Source organism: Schistocerca americana, chromosome 9 (assembly GCF_021461395.2).
Source record: "Schistocerca americana isolate TAMUIC-IGC-003095 chromosome 9, iqSchAmer2.1, whole genome shotgun sequence".
Taxonomy (NCBI): Eukaryota; Metazoa; Arthropoda; class Insecta; order Orthoptera; family Acrididae; genus Schistocerca; species Schistocerca americana.
This window is the reverse complement of record NC_060127.1, coordinates 1,314,090-1,335,247: the sequence shown is the minus strand read 5'-3', so window position 1 is coordinate 1,335,247 and position 21,158 is coordinate 1,314,090. Positions and strand designations below refer to the sequence as shown.

The 21,158-nt window shown below is 40.0% G+C and overlaps 1 protein-coding gene across 1 annotated transcript in view; it reads left to right on the top strand.

Annotated features, from left to right (window-relative positions):
• The first annotated feature begins 3,984 nt into the window (after positions 1-3,984).
• The window catches only part of LOC124551178 (vegetative cell wall protein gp1-like), a 133,605-nt gene continuing 116,431 nt past the window's right edge, over positions 3,985-21,158 (top strand). The window contains exon 1 of the mRNA XM_047126167.1: positions 3,985-4,141. Within this exon, the coding sequence (XP_046982123.1) occupies positions 3,985-4,141 (157 nt within the window). The remainder of the gene's footprint in view (positions 4,142-21,158) is intronic.

Below are 21,158 nucleotides of genomic sequence, written 5' to 3'. Positions count from 1 at the left end.
GTAAGACATTCAATTTTCCATTAAATAATTTCGTAGCCTATAAATGAAATGTATTCTCTTCTATCGTGAATTAAGCAGTGTGGTTTCCGTTTGTTTATTTATATAACTTTGATATGTCTGTAGTAGTTTTATTTAATGAAGACTTTTATGTTTTTTTCAGGATATTCAACACAACAGATTGACACTGAAATGCTCCTGCAAGTTTCCCAGCTGTCCATCTGGCTATTACGTGGGTTCAATGGAGGAAATTTGCAACAAGCATTTCTACAGGTTTCCAAAACAACCTCAAGAGTTGCATCTAAAGTGGAAGAGTGTTTGTAAACTGTCAACAGATGTGAACTGTGCTTCTTATTTTGTTTGTGAAGATCAATTTTTCGAAGAATTTATGAATTAAAGTAGGCACAGGCTAAACAGGGGTGTGTTTCCAAACCATGTGACAGGAGTTCCTTGTGAAATTGCCAAAATCGGTAGTGAATTAGGTGACACTGTTGTTAATAGTGAATAGGGCCTACCAAGCACTAGTGGTGCTACGGCAACTGTTCATTTTACAGCTGCTAATACCAGAAGTGAAACTGGTGTTAATGGACTACAAAGCCTTAGTTGTGCTGTGGCAAGTAGTTCTCAGGTAGGTGTTTGTACCAGAAGTGGATCTGGTGAAACTGGTGTTAATAGTGAATTAGACTTACCAAGCACTAGTGGGTCCATGGAAAATCTTTATTATACAGGTGCCAATGCCAGAGGTGAAACTGGTGTTAGAGAACTACCTAGCACTGGTTGTGATGAGCAGAGTAATTCACTGAGTGATGCACCTCTTAAATGTTTTATCTCCCCTCAAAATGATTCTGCAGATAGTGAGAACAAATTCTTACCTGAAACATTTTGTAATGAGGAAAGTGGGGTTTTAGGTACAGGGGTTTCAAAAGCAGACTGAACTCCAACAAAATCAAAAATGTACAAGATTCATAGGAATACTCTAACAAGGCTATAAGAACTGAAAGCAAAGCTACATCATGAGAAATCAGAAATGAAAGCACCTAAAGATTTATATGACAGCAATACCTTCTCTTTCATAGAATCTAATTTAAACTGTGTTGCCAAACATTCCATAAACAGCCAATTACGAAATGCTCATCGATCAGTAAATGCAAGGTGATGGACACCTGAGGACAAAGTATTTGCTTTATCCTTATACAAACGAAGTCCCCGTCTACACAAATATTTGTCAGTTCATTTTTATCTTCCTTCTGTGAGGTATCTGAGATGTCTGTTGTCTTCTATACCTTTTGAACCAGGATTAAATACTTCGGTCATGAATGTAATGAAAGCAGAAGTTTAAGTAATAAACAACAGTGACAAATATTGTGCTTTGTTGTTTGATGAAATGTCTTTAGAAAGAGGGTTGTATTATAATGCAATCAAAGAAGAAATTTCAGGGTTTCAAGATTTAGGGCATTTAGGGAGGTCAAATGTTCATGCAAATCATGCGTTAGTTTTCATGGTTAGAGGCATACATTAAAGCTGGAAGCAGGTTGTTGCCTATTATTTCACTCACAATTCAGTTTCAAGTATCACTTTAAAATGTGTTATTACCTATGTCATAAGGCAATTGCAAGAAATAAGGTTAAAGGTGGTTTGTACAGTTTGTGACCAGGATGCAACCAACCAGAGAGCACTGAAGGAACTCTGCTGTGAGAAATCTACTGAGTCCACTCCATTTCATTTTGTAGTCAGAAATGAACCTACTGCAGTCATTTATGATCTCCCACATCTACACTCCTGGAAATGGAAAAAAGAACACATTGACACCGGTGTGTCAGACCCACCATACTTGCTCCGGACACTGCGAGAGGGCTGTACAAGCAATGATCACACGCACGGCACAGCGGACACACCAGGAACCGCGGTGTTGGCCGTCGAATGGCGCTAGCTGCGCAGCATTTGTGCACCGCCGCCGTCAGTGTCAGCCAGTTTGCCGTGGCATACGGAGCTCCATCGCAGTCTTTAACACTGGTAGCATGCCGCGACAGCGTGGACGTGAACCGTATGTGCAGTTGACGGACTTTGAGCGAGGGCATATAGTGGGCATGCGGGAGGCCGGGTGGACGTACTGCCGAATTGCTCAACACGTGGGGCGTGAGGTCTCCACAGTACATCGATGTTGTCGCCAGTGGTCGGCGGAAGGTGCACGTGCCCGTCGACCTGGGACCGGACCGCAGCGACGCACGGATGCACGCCAAGACCGTAGGATCCTACGCAGTGCCGTAGGGGACCGCACCGCCACTTCCCAGCAAATTAGGGACACTGTTGCTCCTGGGGTATCGGCGAGGACCATTCGCAACCGTCTCCATGAAGCTGGGCTACGGTCCCGGACACCGTTAGGCCGTCTTCCGCTCACGCCCCAACATCGTGCACCCCGCCTCCAGTGGTGTCGCGACAGGCGTGAATGGAGGGACGAATGGAGACGTGTCGTCTTCAGCGATGAGAGTCGCTTCTGCCTTGGTGCCAATGATGGTCGTATGCGTGTTTGGCGCCGTGCAGGTGAGCGCCACAATCAGGACTGCGTACGACCGAGGCACACAGGGCCAACACCCGGCATCATGGTGTGGGGAGCGATCTCCTACACTGGCCGTACACCACTGGTGATCGTCGAGGGGACACTGAATAGTGCACGGTACATCCAAACCGTCATCGAACCCATCGTTCTACCATTCCTAGACCGGCAAGGGAACTTGCTGTTCCAACAGGACAATGCACGTCATCATGTATCCCGTGCCACCCAACGTGCTCTAGAAGGTGTAAGTCAACTACCCTGGCCAGCAAGATCTCTGGATCTGTCCCCCATTGAGCATGTTTGGGACTGGATGAAGCGTCGTCTCACGCGGTCTGCACGTCCAGCACGAACGCTGGTCCAACTGAGGCGCCAGGTGGAAATGGCATGGCAAGCCGTTCCACAGGACTACATCCAGCATCTCTACGATCGTCTCCATGGGAGAATAGCAGCCTGCATTGCTGCGAAAGGTGGATATACACTGTACTAGTGCCGACATTGTGCATGCTCTGTTGCCTGTGTCTATGTGCCTGTGGTTCTGTCAGTGTGATCATGTGATGTATCTGACCCCAGGAATGTGTCAATAAAGTTTCCCCTTCCTGGGACAATGAATTCACGGTGTTCTTATTTGAATTTCCAGGAGCGTATTAAAAATACTATAAATGCTCTGCTAGGAAATAAAATACAGTTTGGGTTTAAAAAAGAGGCCAGTTTTGAATATATTCACAGGGCTTTTCTTCTGGATCAGCAGAAGATGTTTAAGACATTGCCAAAACTACATAGGAATCATGTTGAATTAAGGATTCTTTTACTAAAATGAAAGTCAAGGTAGCTGCAGCCCAGCTTAGTCATACAGTTGCTGCAGTAATTGAAACTTATGTGGCATTTAATATCTTACCTGCTGAGGCAATATACAATGCAGAATTTGTTGAAAAGATGGATTGTTTATTTGATTCACTGAACAGTTCCTATTGTTATCCACAAGATGGCAAGTCTTATAAGTGTGCCCTCTCCTCAGAGTCCCCACATATTGAGATGTGGTACAGTCTGTGGAAAGTGTTGGAGTTAGGCACAGGGAGAGATAAGACAAATATGTTCAGTTTCATAAGTCGATGACAAACTACAATAAGATCACTGATGTTCATTTGGAACAGATTTTAAAAAATGGCTTTAATTTTTTAAGCATGACGGCTTTCAATCAAGACCCAGTGGAGAATGTATTTTGTTGTGTGAGGCAGCATGGTGTTGCAAACACCAACACAACTTGCTTTCAGTTCAAAGCAGCATTGAAAACTGTTATAGTGAATAACATGTCCGTACCTACAAATTCACTAGGTAATTGTGCGGATGATAGATGCATGCCATTAAGCAATTTAAGGCGATTTTTGGGAGCCAGTGATGACAAATTTATTGACTCCACAACAGACCATTCCATTATGGATCAAAGTGCTTTATATTGTGCTCTTGCTGATAATGAAGCTGCTGCTGGTAGTGGTGGGGCTAATGTAAGAAATGACAGTCAAGCACTGGCATATGTAGCTGGTTACATTCTACAAAAGATGGGTGTAACACCTGAAACTAACTGTAGTGCCTGTAAGACAACTCTGTTCTCACCAACAACCACAGAACATCATTTATTTACAAGTTTCAAAGAATATGATGCTTTAAACCCAAAATTATTGTATGCTAGTGGCAGCTTAATGTCCTTTGTAGCAAATGTTCGTAGTCAGCTGTATGCATTCTTAGATAAATGTGGACACCAGGAACAATTGGAGAATACATTCTATTCACTGTTTAAGTTTCCAGAGGAAATAACATTTTGCAAGGCTCATTTTTCTGAACAGTATATTTTAAGACAATGTGTACCTCTATTGCTTTACAAGCATGTGAAAGATTGGAAACACACCATCAGTAATAAAAGACTTGATATTGTTAAAGACAAATTCAGTAAACGGTTTAAAACTTTATAACAGTTAATAGAAAATTTTTCTTGTGTGCTTGAGAAATAAAAAGTAAGTTTTGTTTTCATTTCACTGTTTACATTTCACTGTTTTTATCCACCTTTCCTGCTTTTGGTACTTGATATTGATGTTTTCTTTTTTGTGTTGAAGCATTTACAGTAGTAAGATGTAGGAACCTTTTTAAGAAATTAATGGTCAGTAGTGCAAGTTTGCTGAGCAGTTACTCAGAACTTGTAGTCCTGAAACGAAGTTGTACCAAATTTTAGAATTCTTCATTAATTAATACTGTGATAAATATTTCTTAATTGAACCTCTTTAACTGCTGCTTATTCTCTTAATAATAGGCATTTTTCTCCATTGATCCAGCAGCTTGTATGATGTAAAAATTATGATATTATTCAGGAATATTTGTAGTGCAGTTTAGCTGCTACAATGTTATTTTTCTTTTGCTTCAATTATTTACACTACAAGCTTGTTTTGACTTACTCTCAGTTTCAAGTATTGCATCTAGTTCTTATGAACCATAAAACCTGTTGGAGCTTTTACATGTTGATAAATAAGAATATAAGCATGTCAGTTTAAAAGTCTATTTTTGACGTTTGCGCCTGACAGTCGCTGCTCCTATCATGTTTTCTTGTCTGTCAGACGCAAACGTCAAAAATAGACTGAAAATACTAGATTAGATTAGATTAGATTTACTTCATTCCAATTGATCCGTAGTGAGGAGGTCCTTCAGGATGTGGAACACGTCAGAAAAACAACAATACATGATAAATATTTGCAACTAAAACAAATAAGCTAATGTACCATTCCACAGGTCCCAAGTGGAATGATTGTCATTTTTTAATGAACACTATATGAAAGAGTCATTTTACATATATTAATGCACTGAATTTAAAATAAAAAAGTTTTTTATTTATTTATAAGGTAATAAACATGTAATACAACTACTATAATACTTATTCACAATGAACACATTACTGCACTGAAATTGTGCAGAAGTTATATATATATACAAATCAGTTTTTAGGCTTCTGTTAAACTGAATTTCATTGGTTGTTAAACTTTTTATGGCTGCTGGCAAGTTATTGAAAATGTGTGTTCCTGAATAATGCACACCTTTTTGTACAACACTAAGTGACTTTAAATCCTTGTGAAGATTATTCTTATTTCTAGTATTGATTCCATGAATCGAGCTGTTGGTTTGAAAAAGTGATATATTTTTAATGACAAATTTCATTAAGGAATAAATATATTGGGAAGCAGTAGTTAGTATACCTAGTTCCCTAAACAGGCTTCTGCAGGATGTTCTCGAGTTCACACCACATATAACTCTTACTGCACGTTTTTGTGCCCGGAAAACTTTAGCTTGGCTTGATGAGTTACCCCAAAAAATAATCCCATATGACATTATGGAATGAAAGTAAGCATAGTATGCCAGCTTTTTCATTTTTATATCCCCTATGTCTGACAAAATTCGCATGGCAAACAGAGATTTGTTAAGACGCTTCAGTAGTTCTGTGGTGTGCTCCTCCCAGTTCAATTTATCAAGCTGTAATCCCAAGAATTTAACACTGTCCACTTCTTCTATCTTCTTGTCATCGTGTGTTAGATATATACTCGTGGGACACTCCTTACAAGTTCTGAACTGCGTGTAGTGTGGTTTTTCAAAGTTTAGTGACAAAGAATTGGCTAGGAACCAGTGATTCATGTCCACAAATATTTCATTAGCTGATCTTTCTAAGACTACACTTGATTTGCTATTTATTGCAACCTTTGTATCATCGGCAAACAAAACGAACTTGGCATCTGGTAATGTTACTGATGAAAGGTCATTGATATACACAATAAAAAGTAAGGGCCCCAAAATGGAACCTTGTGTGACCCCACATGTAATTAGATCCCAGTTGGATGATGCCTGATAGCTTGATACATGTCTCTTTCCTAATAACACCCTTTGTTTTCTGCCAGAGATGTAAGATTTGAACCATTTTGCAGCATTTCCTGCTACACTATAATATTCTAATTTACTTAAAAGGATATTGTGATTTACACAGTCAAATGCCTTTGACAGATCACAAAATATACCAGTAGCCTGCAATTTTTTGTCTAATGAATTAAGCACATTTTCACTGTAAGTGCAGATAGCCTTCTCTATATCAGAACCTTTTAGAAATCCAAACTGTGACTTTGACAGTATGTTATTTGAGATAAGATGGTTATAAAGCCGACTGTACATTACTGAATAGGTTTCTCTCTGCTGAAGTACAGTGTGCTATAGCTGTGTTTCAATTATTTTATTATGATGCCAGCCAAAATAATTACATAGCACGCCCAGAAAAATAAGGTAATAGAATAAAAATAAAAATAAAAACCTACAACGTAAGTAAACTAGGGGGGGATGCAACCTGCAATGTTTTCATATTTTAGTTCGTCTCCATACGGCTTGAGGCGCTGCTGTCGGTCTGTGTTTACCACTTTTAACACGGGAGTTGCGTTTCTCCTTTTTCTTGTTCTGTGGTTGCAGTTCACCGCCTGTCCTCAGAAGATGCCTTCCGCAGTCGAAGGCGACACTTCAGGAGAGAGTTTTGTGTATGGACCACAGCATCTCAGCCCAGAAGTGTTAAGTAATGACAACACCTACCGTGAAAGCCTTCATTCTATAATCACAATTCTACTGAAAATGGACAACTGATTCAGCTTATCGTTACTGTATAACAGTTTGTCACTTCAAAACTCACCCTGTTTCGTAGATAAATCTGTAAACTCGTTTGAGATAACGTGTCGGAATCTATAGATCTTATAACTAAATTTTCCACGAGACATTTAAGTCTCATCTTAATTCGGCTCATGAAATAGATTACAACACAGTCACAGTTCCTCTGAAAATAAATAACACAGTCAACTTTTCATCACTACATAACAGATTAGCTTCATTCAGAATTTGACACTCATCTGTAAATCGACATTTGCGCTCGTAGCACCGAAATAAATAGGAATTGGAACAGAAACACTTTGCGAAACAACACAAAAGTAAAAACAAGTGTAATTTCACTTTAATTTAGTGTGGAATGTGTTTTCCCGGATGTTTCTCCAGATGTTGCATTTTTTTCGAGTTTGAAACATTCCGTTCAGTTATTTCCATCCGCAAGCATCACGAGTAAAAGAATCAAACAAACGTGTCGTTCCTATTGTTAGTTACGATCGAGAGTGCATACAAAAACTGATTGCCGAATTTTCCGATTTTACTTTGTAACTGGCCCCATTTTTTTCCTGAAAACTTTTTCAGAACGATAGCGAACAAAAAAAAAAAGAATTACGCATATCTCTCGCTAGAATCGTGAGCTACAGTCTTGAGTTCATACAAAACTCCCATGGAAAAAAGCCCTTTCAGAATTTCTCCAGTTTTCCAATTTTCTTTCCGCGAAAGAAAACCTTATTCGGACTATTACGAACATTTAAAAGAATTAGCCAAATACTTGCAGCCGTTTTCAACTGATGTATTTGCCAATTGTATTTGACTGTCATTTATATAGTAGGTATCAGACGCTAATCTGTGTCTAATGTTGGATACAAAAAATATCACTAAGTTTTGGCAGAGAATTGAAGATGCGATGCAAGAACCATACACTTCAAGTCCCCAGGAGACAAAATGAGTAAAAATGTAAAATAACAATATGTTCTTAACAGGGATATTTATGAGATACTTTTCTTAATTTCTGGTGCCTATCCAGCTGTGCCTTACGCTTGAAGCAAAAAAACTCACCCTGTTTTGTTAGACGATAAGAAGATGTGGTTAAAGAATTATGCACTTCATTTTGTCCTGTGACTTGCATCTCAGAGGCTTGGACAACTATTCTGGAAGAAGAGGATATAGATGTTAAACCAATAGAAAATGTACGTGGAGAAGATAACAATGAGAAAAAAGATGATTATTATGATGATGATTAAGAAGAAGAAGAAGAAGAAGAGGAGGAGGAAGATGATGCCTACGATTATGGTGATGATGATGATGATGAAGAGGAAGGATAAGATGATGATGATGATGTTCACGACTGGAAGACGATGTGCAACAAGAGGGTATATCGAGCTAAATGATTTGGTTGAGTGAATAGTTTTCTTGCTGGCTTCGAAAGTACTGGAAAGTAATTCAGTTGATAATGAAATACTATATACTCCAGAGGAACCTTGAGAACCATCTATTACTGTTTGAAGCCGCGAAAAACTAAACGGAAATATTGGTAAGTTGTTGAAAACTGTAAGTCTTGCCTGGACTGAGTAAGATGATGAGGGGAACGTTTAACTAGATCATACAACGTTGTCATTGTATACTTTGCTAAATCTTGGCTGTAAGTTGGATGCGGTAGTGGTCTAGATGAATATTTAATGTTGTCTCTATTTTAATAGTTAGTGCAGACAGTTTAGATGCAGAAATATTTAATCTGCTCTGACAATTTATGAAAGACTTCATTTTAAGCTGTAACCTAGAGAAGCAGTGCTCATTGGCAAACAGTTCTTACATGTGTGGTGCTTAGATCGAACTACTGTCGTCTGTTAGCCCATAATTTATTTAAGTAGTGCGAATAAGCGAGCTGCGTGTATTTTGATAAGTAATAAAGGCAATTTAGGCGTGGAAGTAGTTTTAAAAGATCCCTTTTGTTTCAAGTGTGCGAAATTCTACATATAATACAAATTTATTTTGCTCGATTTTTCATAGAGGTCTTGCACGTCATGATAAGCGTGAAGGCTACATGTTCTTTAATAAGTTATACAGACAATTTAGAAGCGGAAATATATAGTTTGAAGGCACAAACAGCTTGCAAGTGTGGTACACATGTCGAACTTTCATCGTAAATGAGTGCTGCTTAACATAAAACTTTTTATCAATAGTGCCAATATACGACCTGTGCACATCTTAATAAGTACTACAGCAGATTGAGATGCTGCAATAATTAGTTTGAAACTTCACTGTACTTGCAAAGTCGACATCCCTTAAATAAATAAAACTATTTGTAATTTATTGCGTTATATATGTCATCGTCTTTGGGAACGTGAGACGTGTCCTGTCAATTACCGTCTTTAGTCGTCAGAGTTTGAAAAGAAAGCATGTCGTTATGCAGTTAAAATGATATGTTGTAACAAAATACCTTCTTCATCCCTCAAATCGTGGTTGTATAAAGCTTCGTCCTTCCTAAAATATTGTTGTGTGTGTGGTGGCACTTCTTATTACATCAGCTGTAGTCGAGGACAGTTTTTTGGAGAGCCACACAGTTCCCATTGTAATAATTTTTCAGTCATGTGTAATAATTTACATCGATTAAATTTTTATAGTCAGGCATTATCTTCGCTCCCTGCCTAAGCTGGTCACATAACTCGTCAAGTGAGTACAGTACACATTTTGTAACGTTTGACAAACGCCATAAATGAGATAAAGTGATTTGCCTTGTGCTGTGGTAAATCATTTTGTACTTAACCACAACTAGGTCTCAATCATTTGCAATAACTGCCATCGATAATACTTTTTGGCGATGCATTATCTTTTTCTCTGCGTCTACTGGCGCTTACCTTAGGTCCACAACCATGTTTTATAGACACCAGTTTGATGGATATGTATGTTTGTGAAAAATAACTTCCGATACATGACGTACACATTTCACATGCCGAACTCCGAACGTTTTCACGAATGCAGATTTCTCACGGTGGCGGCAAGCAGCTATGGCACAAGTCGGTGGTTCATTTTATTCAGCGCTTTTCAGGGTTTGCGGAATGGTATTTGAAGTAAAACTGGTATTCATCATTTACATATTACTAATTCGTGGCTAAGCAGATGTTGATTTTTAACTGTTTCTGAAGATTATTTTATACAGAGTGAATATTAACAAAACCGATAAATTGCGGGGACTGATTCCTGACTGGAAATGGAAGAAAAGACGTCCTATGAAAATGTGTCCCGAAATGCATCGTTGTCGCGGTAGATGACGCTGACGAATGACAGTTCTTCCGCCGTGTGTTACTTGTGTGTTCCAAGGCTCGGTACTGTGAGCAGCGGAATGGTCCGGTATTCATGTCGGGAACCAGCCGGGGTGGTGTCGTGGTGTTTGTGTGTGGCCAAGTGAATGGAAACAGTCGACAGGCAGCAGGGCTGTAGCAAAACAAGTGCCATCACAGACTCCAGCCACATTACACAACATTTCGAGCCCTTTTTGGGCGTTTATGTTACCGTGGATTCTTTCAGACAGACGAATTTGCAGGGAGGCGGCAAACTGTGCGCACACCACATTTGGAGGACCGGGTTCCACAGGATACTGAGACGAACCAACCTTAGTACAAGCTCTAGGCAGGGCTCTGCCGACATGGTGTAAGCCACAGTACTATTATGTGTATACAGTCGTTTTCTTGCCATTTCCCCCAATGACTTTAGAAAGTCTGATGGAATGTTATCTACCCCTTCTGCCTTATTCGATCGTAAGCCTTCTAAAGCTCTTTTAAATTCAGATTCTAATGCTGGGTCTCCTATCTGTTCTATATCGACGCCTGCTTCTTCCACCACGTCGTAATATAAGTCTTGCCTCTCATAGAGGCCTTCAATGTAGTCTCTCCTCTACATTTAACAGGGGAATTCTCATTGCACTTTTCATGTTACCACCCTCGCTTTTAATTTCAGAGAAGGTTATGTTTTGACTTTTCTATATGCTGAGTCAGTTGTTCCGACAGTGATTTTCGGTTTCTTCACATTTTTCGCGCAGCCGTTTCACCTTACTTTACCTGAACTTTCTATTCATTTCATTCCTCAGCGACTTGTATTTCTGTATTCATGTATTTCGCTGTACAATTTTGTAGTTCCATCTTTCATCGATCAGGTGAAATATTTCCTGTATTCCTAATGTCCCTTCGCAGATACCTTCCTCGTACCTATATTTTTCTTACCTACTTCAGTGATTGCCCTTTTTAGAGATGTGCATTCCTCGTCAACTAAATTGCATACTGAGCTATTCAATGTCATAATATCTATAGACTCAGTGCACTCCTCAGTGCTCCCGTATCCCAGTTCTTTTGGCATTGATTCTTCCTGAGTAGTGTCTGAAACTGCAGCCTACTCTTCATCATTACTAAATTGTGCTCTGCCTCTGCTCCTGGGTACGCCTTACAATCCAGTGTCTGATTTCAGAATGTCTGCCCGACTGTGATGTAATATAACTAAAATCTTCTCGTATCTCCGGGCGTTTTCGAGGTATACCTCCTCCTACTGTGATCCTTGAACAGAGTGTTCGCTATTATTAGCTGCAATTTATTGCAGAGCTCAATTAGTCTTTCTCCTCCCTCTTTCAGACTAAGTCGGGGTAATTGGCCGGTCTCTGGGGGCAGCCAGACCCTGGATTACGGGGAAAAGTATGGACTCTCTTAACGGCGAGAGGTTACCCCGGTCTGCAAGCCCGCAGTTATAAATCGCTGTCGCAACTTTGTGACTTACCGAGATAATTAAAACGAGACACACTCACACATTTCTCTTACTCGGCTGAAAGTTGTCGGTCGGCAGCTCTCTTCTTTTCCGACTGCCTGCTGGCGCGCACTGCCGGCGACTCAGCGGCCGGAGTGCGGATGCGGCGTCCAGCTGAGGGGATTCCCCGCTCAGAGCACTTCGGTTCCGATCTTTCTGCGGAAATAGACGCAAACTGAACATCCTATAAACAACGGATCACTTTTAGGCGCGCTCTGGACGTCTCGTGGTATCACGCAAGTGTGACAGAGTGAGGAACACAAGTTAACAAAATATCGTTGGGCAACTTCCCAAGAAAATTGGTTAAGATAAAAGTTTATGACTTCGAAAAGTCTATTCGCTTGTCGATCGACTTTCTTGTGCGACAAATCCCCGTCAGATTTGAATCGTTAATAATCACGAGAACAACAATACGTAAAGAACTGTCGAGTCCGCAGCGGACGCATCACCTCTGAACGTGTTCGTCACGCAGTGCTTGTCTCGCCTGTGACGTCATAGCCATGGAGAGGCCGTATGCGCGCTGTTGTTGGGACCGGCCGTGGTGGCCGAGCGGTTCTACACGCTGCAGTCCGGAACCACGCGACCGCTGCGGTCACAGGTTCGAATCCTGCCTCTGCACGGATGTGTGTGATGTCCTTAGGTTAGTTAGATTCAAGCAGTTCTAACTTCTAGGGGACTGATGACCTCAGATGTTAAGTCCCATAGTGCTCAGAGGCATTTTTTGTTGTTGGGACTTAGCCTCATGTACAGTTAGTATCTAACCTACGTCCCTTCTTTTCGGTATGCAGAATATTGTTATCGCCTATCGCTTTAGGCACGTATTCTGCATACCGAAAAGAAGGGGCGTAGGTTAGATGTCTTAGAGGAATTGGAGATTTTCAAACATCTCTCTCGTCATGATGGCCTAATTCTCAACGAACTGCTGCAGCTGCGAAATAGAAACTTTTTCGACTGTATAAAGCCATTGCTTGATCTTTGATTCAGATTTCCTCATGCAGTTTACCGAAATGTTGTTTTCCTGTCACATCTTTGCTGCTTTCTTGTATGTCATAACTAACGTTTTTTACGTTGCAAAATGTACCTCTATTTAAAGCACATAAATATGTAACTTCATCCTATTATTATTAGTGCTTACGTTATGCCTGAATCAGCTGCATCACAATTTCATGTGTCTAATTTTGAACGCACAGTAGCCTAGTTGTTTCTGCGGCTACTAGATGGCGCTCGTAGCAACACCGTGTTTACTTGCCCACACTTCCTAAAGTGGGCACCTCAGTCTCGTTGCAACCCTTGTTCACAGTACGAGCAGCCCTTAGCGGCTCACCATCTCACAACTATTCATGACGTCACCTTTCCGGCTTAGATCGTTTTTAAAATGTGACTTCTAAGTACTGCATCTTTTCCAGTCAGTACAAACTTTAATTTTATTAATGTATTATAGACCTAATATGTTTAAGAACAGTTAGTCTAATTCTGAAGACGACGCTCATAGTAGCGTCGAAACCTGGTCAATTTTGACTTAATATTTGTGACCGAGGGCTTATTTTTTCTAATATAATATAAGATGATTCCCTGAACACAGTCAAATACCCTATTATAACTTTTCGCACTCGTATCGTCATTGCTGCGTATAAACACATGCGCGAATTCGATGGCAACATTCTGTCAAATGAAAGCAATTGGTGAACTAATTTCGAAGATTTAAGAATGGAAACAAATGAACATTAGCATTTTTACAGATTGTTTTACATTAGCAGACAAACACAGAGTTTTTCAAGTGCACGTATTGTATTTGAAGAATATTTTTTAGGTAATGCAGTAAGTTATTTCATTAAACACACTTAACACATAGCGATATCCCCCCCCCCCCCCCCTGAACGAGATCCTGGATCCGCCCCTGACCACTGCAGTGGCTTTACACGAACCTTGGTCGACCTGATGTCCGCCGTCAGAGTGGACACACGTGGTCGACTGGAGTATAAGGCAGTGTGATTCCCTGGCTGTTTTATTGCAGCAAATAGCAACAAGTATGAAGACGGCCCGCTCTGTCCCTATTATCCAAGACTGTTTTCTCTGGGGTTTTCTCCATTATTTACAAAGGAAAATTCTGTTTATGGATCCGTGGTATTTTTGTTTTTTTTTTTGTTTTATTAACAGAAGTTACACACCTAAAGTCTTTTTTAAAATTCAATTTGGGCCTACTGTTATTTTTCAGGTGTACAGTTCTAAGACTGATTTTATGCAGCTCTCCATGCTACTCTATCCTGTGCCAGCCTCTTCATCTCAGAATAACAGCTGCAACCTACATCCGCTTCAACCTGGTTATTGTATTCAGTCTTTGTACACTACACACATCCCTCCATTATCACCTCAGAGTGTGTCTGTCAACAGATTCCTTCTTTTAATCAAGTTGTGCCACAAATTTCTTTTCTCCCCTATTCGCTTCAGTACCTCTTCATGTGTTATTCGATCTCTCCATCTAATCTTCAGCATTCTTCTGTAGCACCCCATTTCAAAAGCTTTCATTTTCTTCCCGTCTGCAGTGCTTATCATCCACGTTTCACTTTGGTACAAGCCTACATTCCATACAAATTCCTTCGAAAGGACTTCCTAACACTTAAATTGATATTTCACTTTTTCAGAAATCATTTTCTTGCTATTGCATTTTATATCCTCTCTACGTCAGCCGTCATTAGTTACTTTGTTGCACAAATAGCAAAACTTGTCCATTACTTTAAGTGTCTCATTTCCTAATCTTATTCCTCAGCATCGCTTAATTTAATTCGATTACAGTCCATTATCCTCGTTTTGCTGTTGTTGATCTTCATCTTATATCCTCCTTTGAAGACTCTCTTCATTTCTCTTCCAAGTCCTCTGTTCTCTCCCTGTTCTTCTCCCTGAATTCCTACTTCTCATTTTCTTTTGTTTCCTTCGCTGCTTGCTCAGTGCAAAGAATGAATGACGTCGGGGATAGGTTAAAGCCCTGCCACACTTCTTTCTCAACCACTGCTTCCCTTTCATGCCCCTCGACACTTATAACTACCGTCTGCTTTCTGTACAACTTGCAAATAACCTTTCCTCCCCTTATTTAATCCCTGATATCTTAAAAATTTCAAATGATGTAGTCGAGTTAAAAATGTCTAAAGTTTTCTCTAACTCTACAGATGCTACAAACGTGGCTTGGGCTTTTTTCGACCTATCTTCTAAGATAAGGCTCGCGTTTTCCTACTCTTTTCTGGAACCGAAACTGCTCTTCCTTGAGATGGGCTTCTACCAGTTTATTCACTCTTCTGCAATAATTCGTGCCAATACTTTGCAACCATGACTTACAAAACTGTTGGTTAGTAGTATTCAGAATTGTCAGCACCTATCTTCTATGGAAGTGAAATTATTTAATTTTTCTTCACGTCTGAGGATATTTACCCTGGCTCCTACATCTTGCACACCACGTGGAATAGTTTTGCCATGGCTGTTTCTCCCAAGGATATAAAATGTTCAAACGCAATGTCCAAGGGCCATGTTTAGACTTAGGTCTCTGTCATATTCCTCTCGCAGCATCCCACCTCGTACTTCACCTTCATCCTCTTCCATAATAATGCTTGTGTATACCCTGTATACAGCCCTTCCCCCTTTGACGTTTCCCTTCTTTGTTTCCCACCTGAGCTGTTCACATCCATACAGCTGCTCCTCTTTTCCCTATAGGCGGCACCCATCCATCACCCATTTATGCATGCTTCTACAGTTTCGCATTTGTTGTGTGGTCATTCTTCCTTACTCACTTTGCACTTTCTATCAGTCTCATTTCTTAGACGTTCATGTTCCCTTTTGCTGATTCACTTGCTCTATTTATATATTCTCCTTTCGTCAATTAAATTCAGCATTTCCTGTGTTATCCACCATTTCATCTCAACGTTGGTTGACGCTTCCAGTGAAGCTCTCAAGACCCTCTGGTTCATTCAGTTTGTCCGAGACCCACATCCTTAATTTCCTACCTCTTCGGAGTTTCTTCAGTTTTAGTGTCTAGTTCATGACCAATAAATTACCCTCAGATTCCACATCTGCCACTGCAAATGTCTTACGCTGGTTTCTAAACCTCTGTCTTACCACTACACCATCAATCGAAAACCCTCTAGTGTTGCCAGGTCTCTTCTATAAATACAGTCTCCTTTAATGATTCTTAAAGCTAGGGACAGTAATGATTATGCTTTGCGCAAAATTCTACTAGGTGGCTTCTTCAGTCATTCATGTCACCCTAGCCCAAGTCAGCCTAGTGTTTTTCCTTTTCTTCTTTCCCTACTACCGAATTTCCGTCTCCCATAACAATTAAATTTTCGTTACCTTTAAGTAATTGAATAATTTCTTTTGTCTCATCATATATTCTTTCAATATTTTCATCATCTTCGGAGCTAGTTGGCATATAAACTTCTGCTACTGCTATTGGCGCTCGCCTCGCGTCTACCTTGGCTACGATAATGCGTTCACTATGCTGTCTGTAGTAGCTTGTCCGCATTCCTGTCTTCTTATATATTTTTAGGCCTGCTTCTGCATTACTCCTTTTTCATTTTTCCTGCCACTCCACTTCACTAATTCCCACTACATATAACTTCAGCCTATGCATTTCCCTTTTTTTACATCCTCTAACCTGTCTACCCGATTAAGGGATCTAACATTCCACACTACGACCCGGAATATGCTAGTTTTTTTCCATGATAACGACATTCTCCTGAAATCAGAGGTCCGATTGCGGGATTATTTTATCTTTGGACCACGTAAATAACGACTTTCTGTTTCAACTTCCGGTTTTTCCGATAATAATTATTCATTCGATCAGAGTGCTGTTGTTTCTGAACTTCTGAGGACCTGGCTCTTCGTTTCTTTCACTGGTTTCCCCTGGAGATGGGAATCTAACAGTTTCTAATGAAACACATCTCTGTTCAGAAGTTGTTCTTTAGTCTTCTTTTCTTTCTGGTCACTTCTGATTTCTTACTGCCACTTACACCGGACTTTTTTTCCAGTTGACATGCTCAAAAATTTTATTGTTCATCTTGCCTTCATTCTTTTGAAGCATATGATCCCAAAAAATAATTTTTACATTCCCTCGTCGTTACGTTTAGCCTTTCAGTTTTCTTGTACAGATCTTCATTACTCTTCCCGTATTCGCCACTGTCTTTTATCTACCTTATTATTCTACCTAGTATCTTCTTCCGTTTCTTAACCACGTTTTTTTTCCTATCTCAGTGAAATGCAAACTTCGACTACTAACAGAGAGTCTGGTTTTTTACGTATCATGGAGCTGTGACCTTGCTTCAGAGGAAATAGATATCTTACTATACACGTCTTTAGTTAACTGAAAGTTCGCTTCCATCTTCTCGGTCCTGAACTTATTAGCAACCGTTCTTTTTTATTTCCTCGTCAAGATATTTAAATATATAGACGATTTTAATTTTTAGTTTTTTTGTCTTAATGAAATTTGAAGAAACTTTTATATTTTTTATATATTCTATTTGACTGGAATACTCTCTTTCAAATTCTGAAGGTGGCAGGGGTAAAATACAGGCAGCGAAAGGCTATTTACAATTTGTACAGAAACCAGATGGCAGTTATAAGAGTCGAGGGACATGAAAGGGAAGCAGTGGTTGGGAAGGGAGTGAGACAGGGTTGTAGCCTATCCCCGATGTTATTCAATCTGTATATTGAGCAAGCAGTAAGAAAACAAAAGAAAAATTCGGAATAGGTATTAAAATCCAGGGAGAAGAAATAAAAACTTTTAGGTTCGCCGATGACATTGTAATTCTGTCAGAGACAGCAAAGGACTTGGAAGAAAGAGCAGTTGAACGCAATGGACAGTGTCTAGAAAGGAGGATATAAGATGAACATAAAGCAAAACGAGGAAATTGGAATGTAGTCGAGTTAACTCGGGTGATGCTGAGGGAATTAGGTTAGGAAATGAGACACTTAAAGTAGTAAAGGAGTTTTTGCTATTTGGGGAGCAAAATAGAGAGGATATAAAATGTAGACTGGCAATGGCAAGGAAAGCGTTTCTGAAGAAGAGTAATTTGTTAACATCGAGTGTGGATTTAAGTGTCAGGAAGTCGTTTCGGAGAGTATTTGTATGGAGTGTAGCCATGTATGGAAGTGAAACACGGACGATACATAGTTTAGACAAGAAGAGAATTGAAGCTTTCGAAAGGTGATGCTACAGAAAAATGCTGAAGATTAGATGGGTAGATCACATAACTAGTGAGAAGGTATTGAATAGAATTGGGGAGAAGAGGAGTTTGTGGCACAACTTGATTAGAAGAATGGATCACTTGGTAGGACATGTTCTGAGGCATCAAGGGATCAACAATTTAGTATTAGAGGGCAGCGTGGAGAGTAAAAATTGTAGAGGGAGACCAAGAGATGAATACACTAAGCAGATTCAGAAGGATGTAGGCTGCAGCAGGTACTGGCAGATGAAGAAGCTTGCACAGGATAGAGTAGCATGGAGAGCTGCATCAAACCACTCTCAGGACTGAAGACCACAACAACAACAACACATTCTGTTTTTGTACATGATATTTGAAGATCTGTTTTTTTCCGCAGTTCTTTTCAAAACATTGAATTTTCCTGTTGCCATTATTATCCCTACGAACATTATCTCAAGATTGTCAGCAAAATGTGAACACTGCACTGTAGACTTCTTCTTCTCGTATTCCAGATGCACCTGTTGATTTTCCTCACATTTTTTGAGATACTCTTCTCATTCGCACATCACCTTTTCACGGACGCTGTTGAACAAAATAGGGCATAGATCATCTCCTGGTCCAGCACCGATTTGCACGTCGAAAGTTTCAAATAACACTCCTAAAAACTTAGCTTAAGATTTTGTGTTTATTTGTGTCTACAGAATTGCACTGAGGTGACAAACGCCACGGGATACGCTCTACTATCATGTCGGAGCTCCTTTTGGCCAGCGTGGTGCAGTAACTCGACGTGGCGTGGACTCAACAAGTAGTTGGGAGTCCCCTGCAGAAATACTGGGCCATGCCGCCTCTGTAGCCGTCCACAATTGCGGAAGTGGACCAGTCGTGAACAATTGTGGGCTGGTGACATGACATCGTTGTTTGGGTACAAGGAGTTCATCAATAGCTTGCAGGTGGGCTCCAGGTAGCCGAACATAACCATTTTCAGGTTTAGTTGGCTAAAAGGAACCAGTTCGTCCATCAGAACACAGCCCACATCATTGTGGAGCCACCACCAAGTTGCACAATGCCTTGTTGACAACGAGGGGTCTGCGCAACACTCTGAACCCACCACCAGCTCTCATTGACTGAAATCTGGACTCACCGGACCAGGCTACCCTTTCCCAGTCTTCTGCTATCCACGGTGTAAGTGGCTCTCCGGTGACAGGACAGCTTTGGAGGAACGGGAATCATTGTTAATGAAGTACAGGTGTTTTTATTAAGTTTTGCTGCTGGTCAAGCCATTCTAGTACAAGATGAATACGATCTTGAGTTCATGATTGAGCTCATGACGCAACCTTCGTATCAGGAATATGGCAAATAGGGACTACAGACGAGTCTAACAGATACCGAATATCTGGCACTAGATTTGAAGTTCACATCAATGTTGAAGCAATTATGAAACACCTAGAAAAATTTAAATATCTAGTGGTATCTGTTGATAACAACTGATTGTGTACTACAGACGTAAAATAAAGAATACAAAACAGCAGAAAAGCAATACGGCGTATAAATTCCGTTTGGTGGTAGAAGAACATAAGAAGATAAGTGGTAGGCAACTGGTTGAAGCTATCCTATGCTATGAAACAAAACTATGGATTTTAAATGTTGACCTCAAAATAAAACTAATAGCTGTGCAAATGGATTATTCATGAAGGAGCGCCAGAATATCGAGAATCGAACAAAAATCTGGTGATACAGTAAGGGTTAGTATGAGGGTAAATGAGACAGTCATAGAATCTTCAAAGAAAATATTGAAAGCGGTATGGACACACGTTGAGAGTGCCAGGTCATCATCAGTGGCGAAAGAAAATTTCTGAATAGAAACCACTTGGCGCGCTACGACGTACTTGGAAAGACCGCATCAATGAAATAACGCAGCGTCGCAGGGTGCGCAAGGAGGACGCGAGGCTTGATACAGAGTAACAGCAATACAGCATATGTCGCCATTAATCGATCTTTGTATTAATTAATCCTGTAATAATAATAATTAGTAGCCTACGTTCTTCCTCAGATTTCAAGCTATCTCCATACCAAATATCATCGTAATCTGTTCAGCAGCTTAGTCGTGAAAAATTAACAGTCAGAGTTTTTTACTTGCACGTTTATAATATCAGAAAGGAATGGATTAAAAACGTTGAGGATAGTATAAACACTATACTCATTGCGTTGAATTTGTGTCATGTTGAACGTATCAACCAATGAAAGCATTTTCGCAAACTTGATAAAAGAGTAAACAGATTTTTTAAAGAGTAAATATTATTCCTTAATTTGTGTTGTATTCTTCAAAACAATAAATATCTTGTACTACACACTTTCTAAAGAAGCCAGTGTTCTTCCTCACCCATCAAGCTATCTGCATACCAAAATTCATCAAAATCGATTCAGATGTTTAGTCGTAAAAAGGTAACAGGGAGACACACTTTAGGATGTATAATGTTAGTATGGTTATTCGTTTTAATACCTTTAAAAGGTCTCTATCATAGAGTTTCCTCAATTCTCGGACACTTTCCTATCCGATACCTGCCTCTTTATTGTTTTTTCACGTCTTCAGTAATTTCTGTAGGTTCCTTCTTATCTCGTGGCTTTCATTCTGGAAACTTCACTTCAGGAGTTATGTCTCTCTTTTAGTTCATCGTAGTTTAAAGGTTTCTCGAAACTTTTAGCTAATAGTAGACAGTGTTCATAGTTTTTTAGTGCTAGATTTTCTAAAGAAAATTGGGGGGAGGGGGGGGGGTTATACCTTTATGCCTTGACAGGTTGGATCTAGAGACTTTATAGAAGCTTCGGGTCTTGTTTTCCCGAAAAACATTTTCAGTTCGATGGAGATGGACTTTATCGTACTCACTCTTAAAGTTTCTTGTCACTTTTGCAGTTCGTCGTTGAATTTCCTTAAATTTTAAAAATTAATTCCGCTTCTTGTTGGA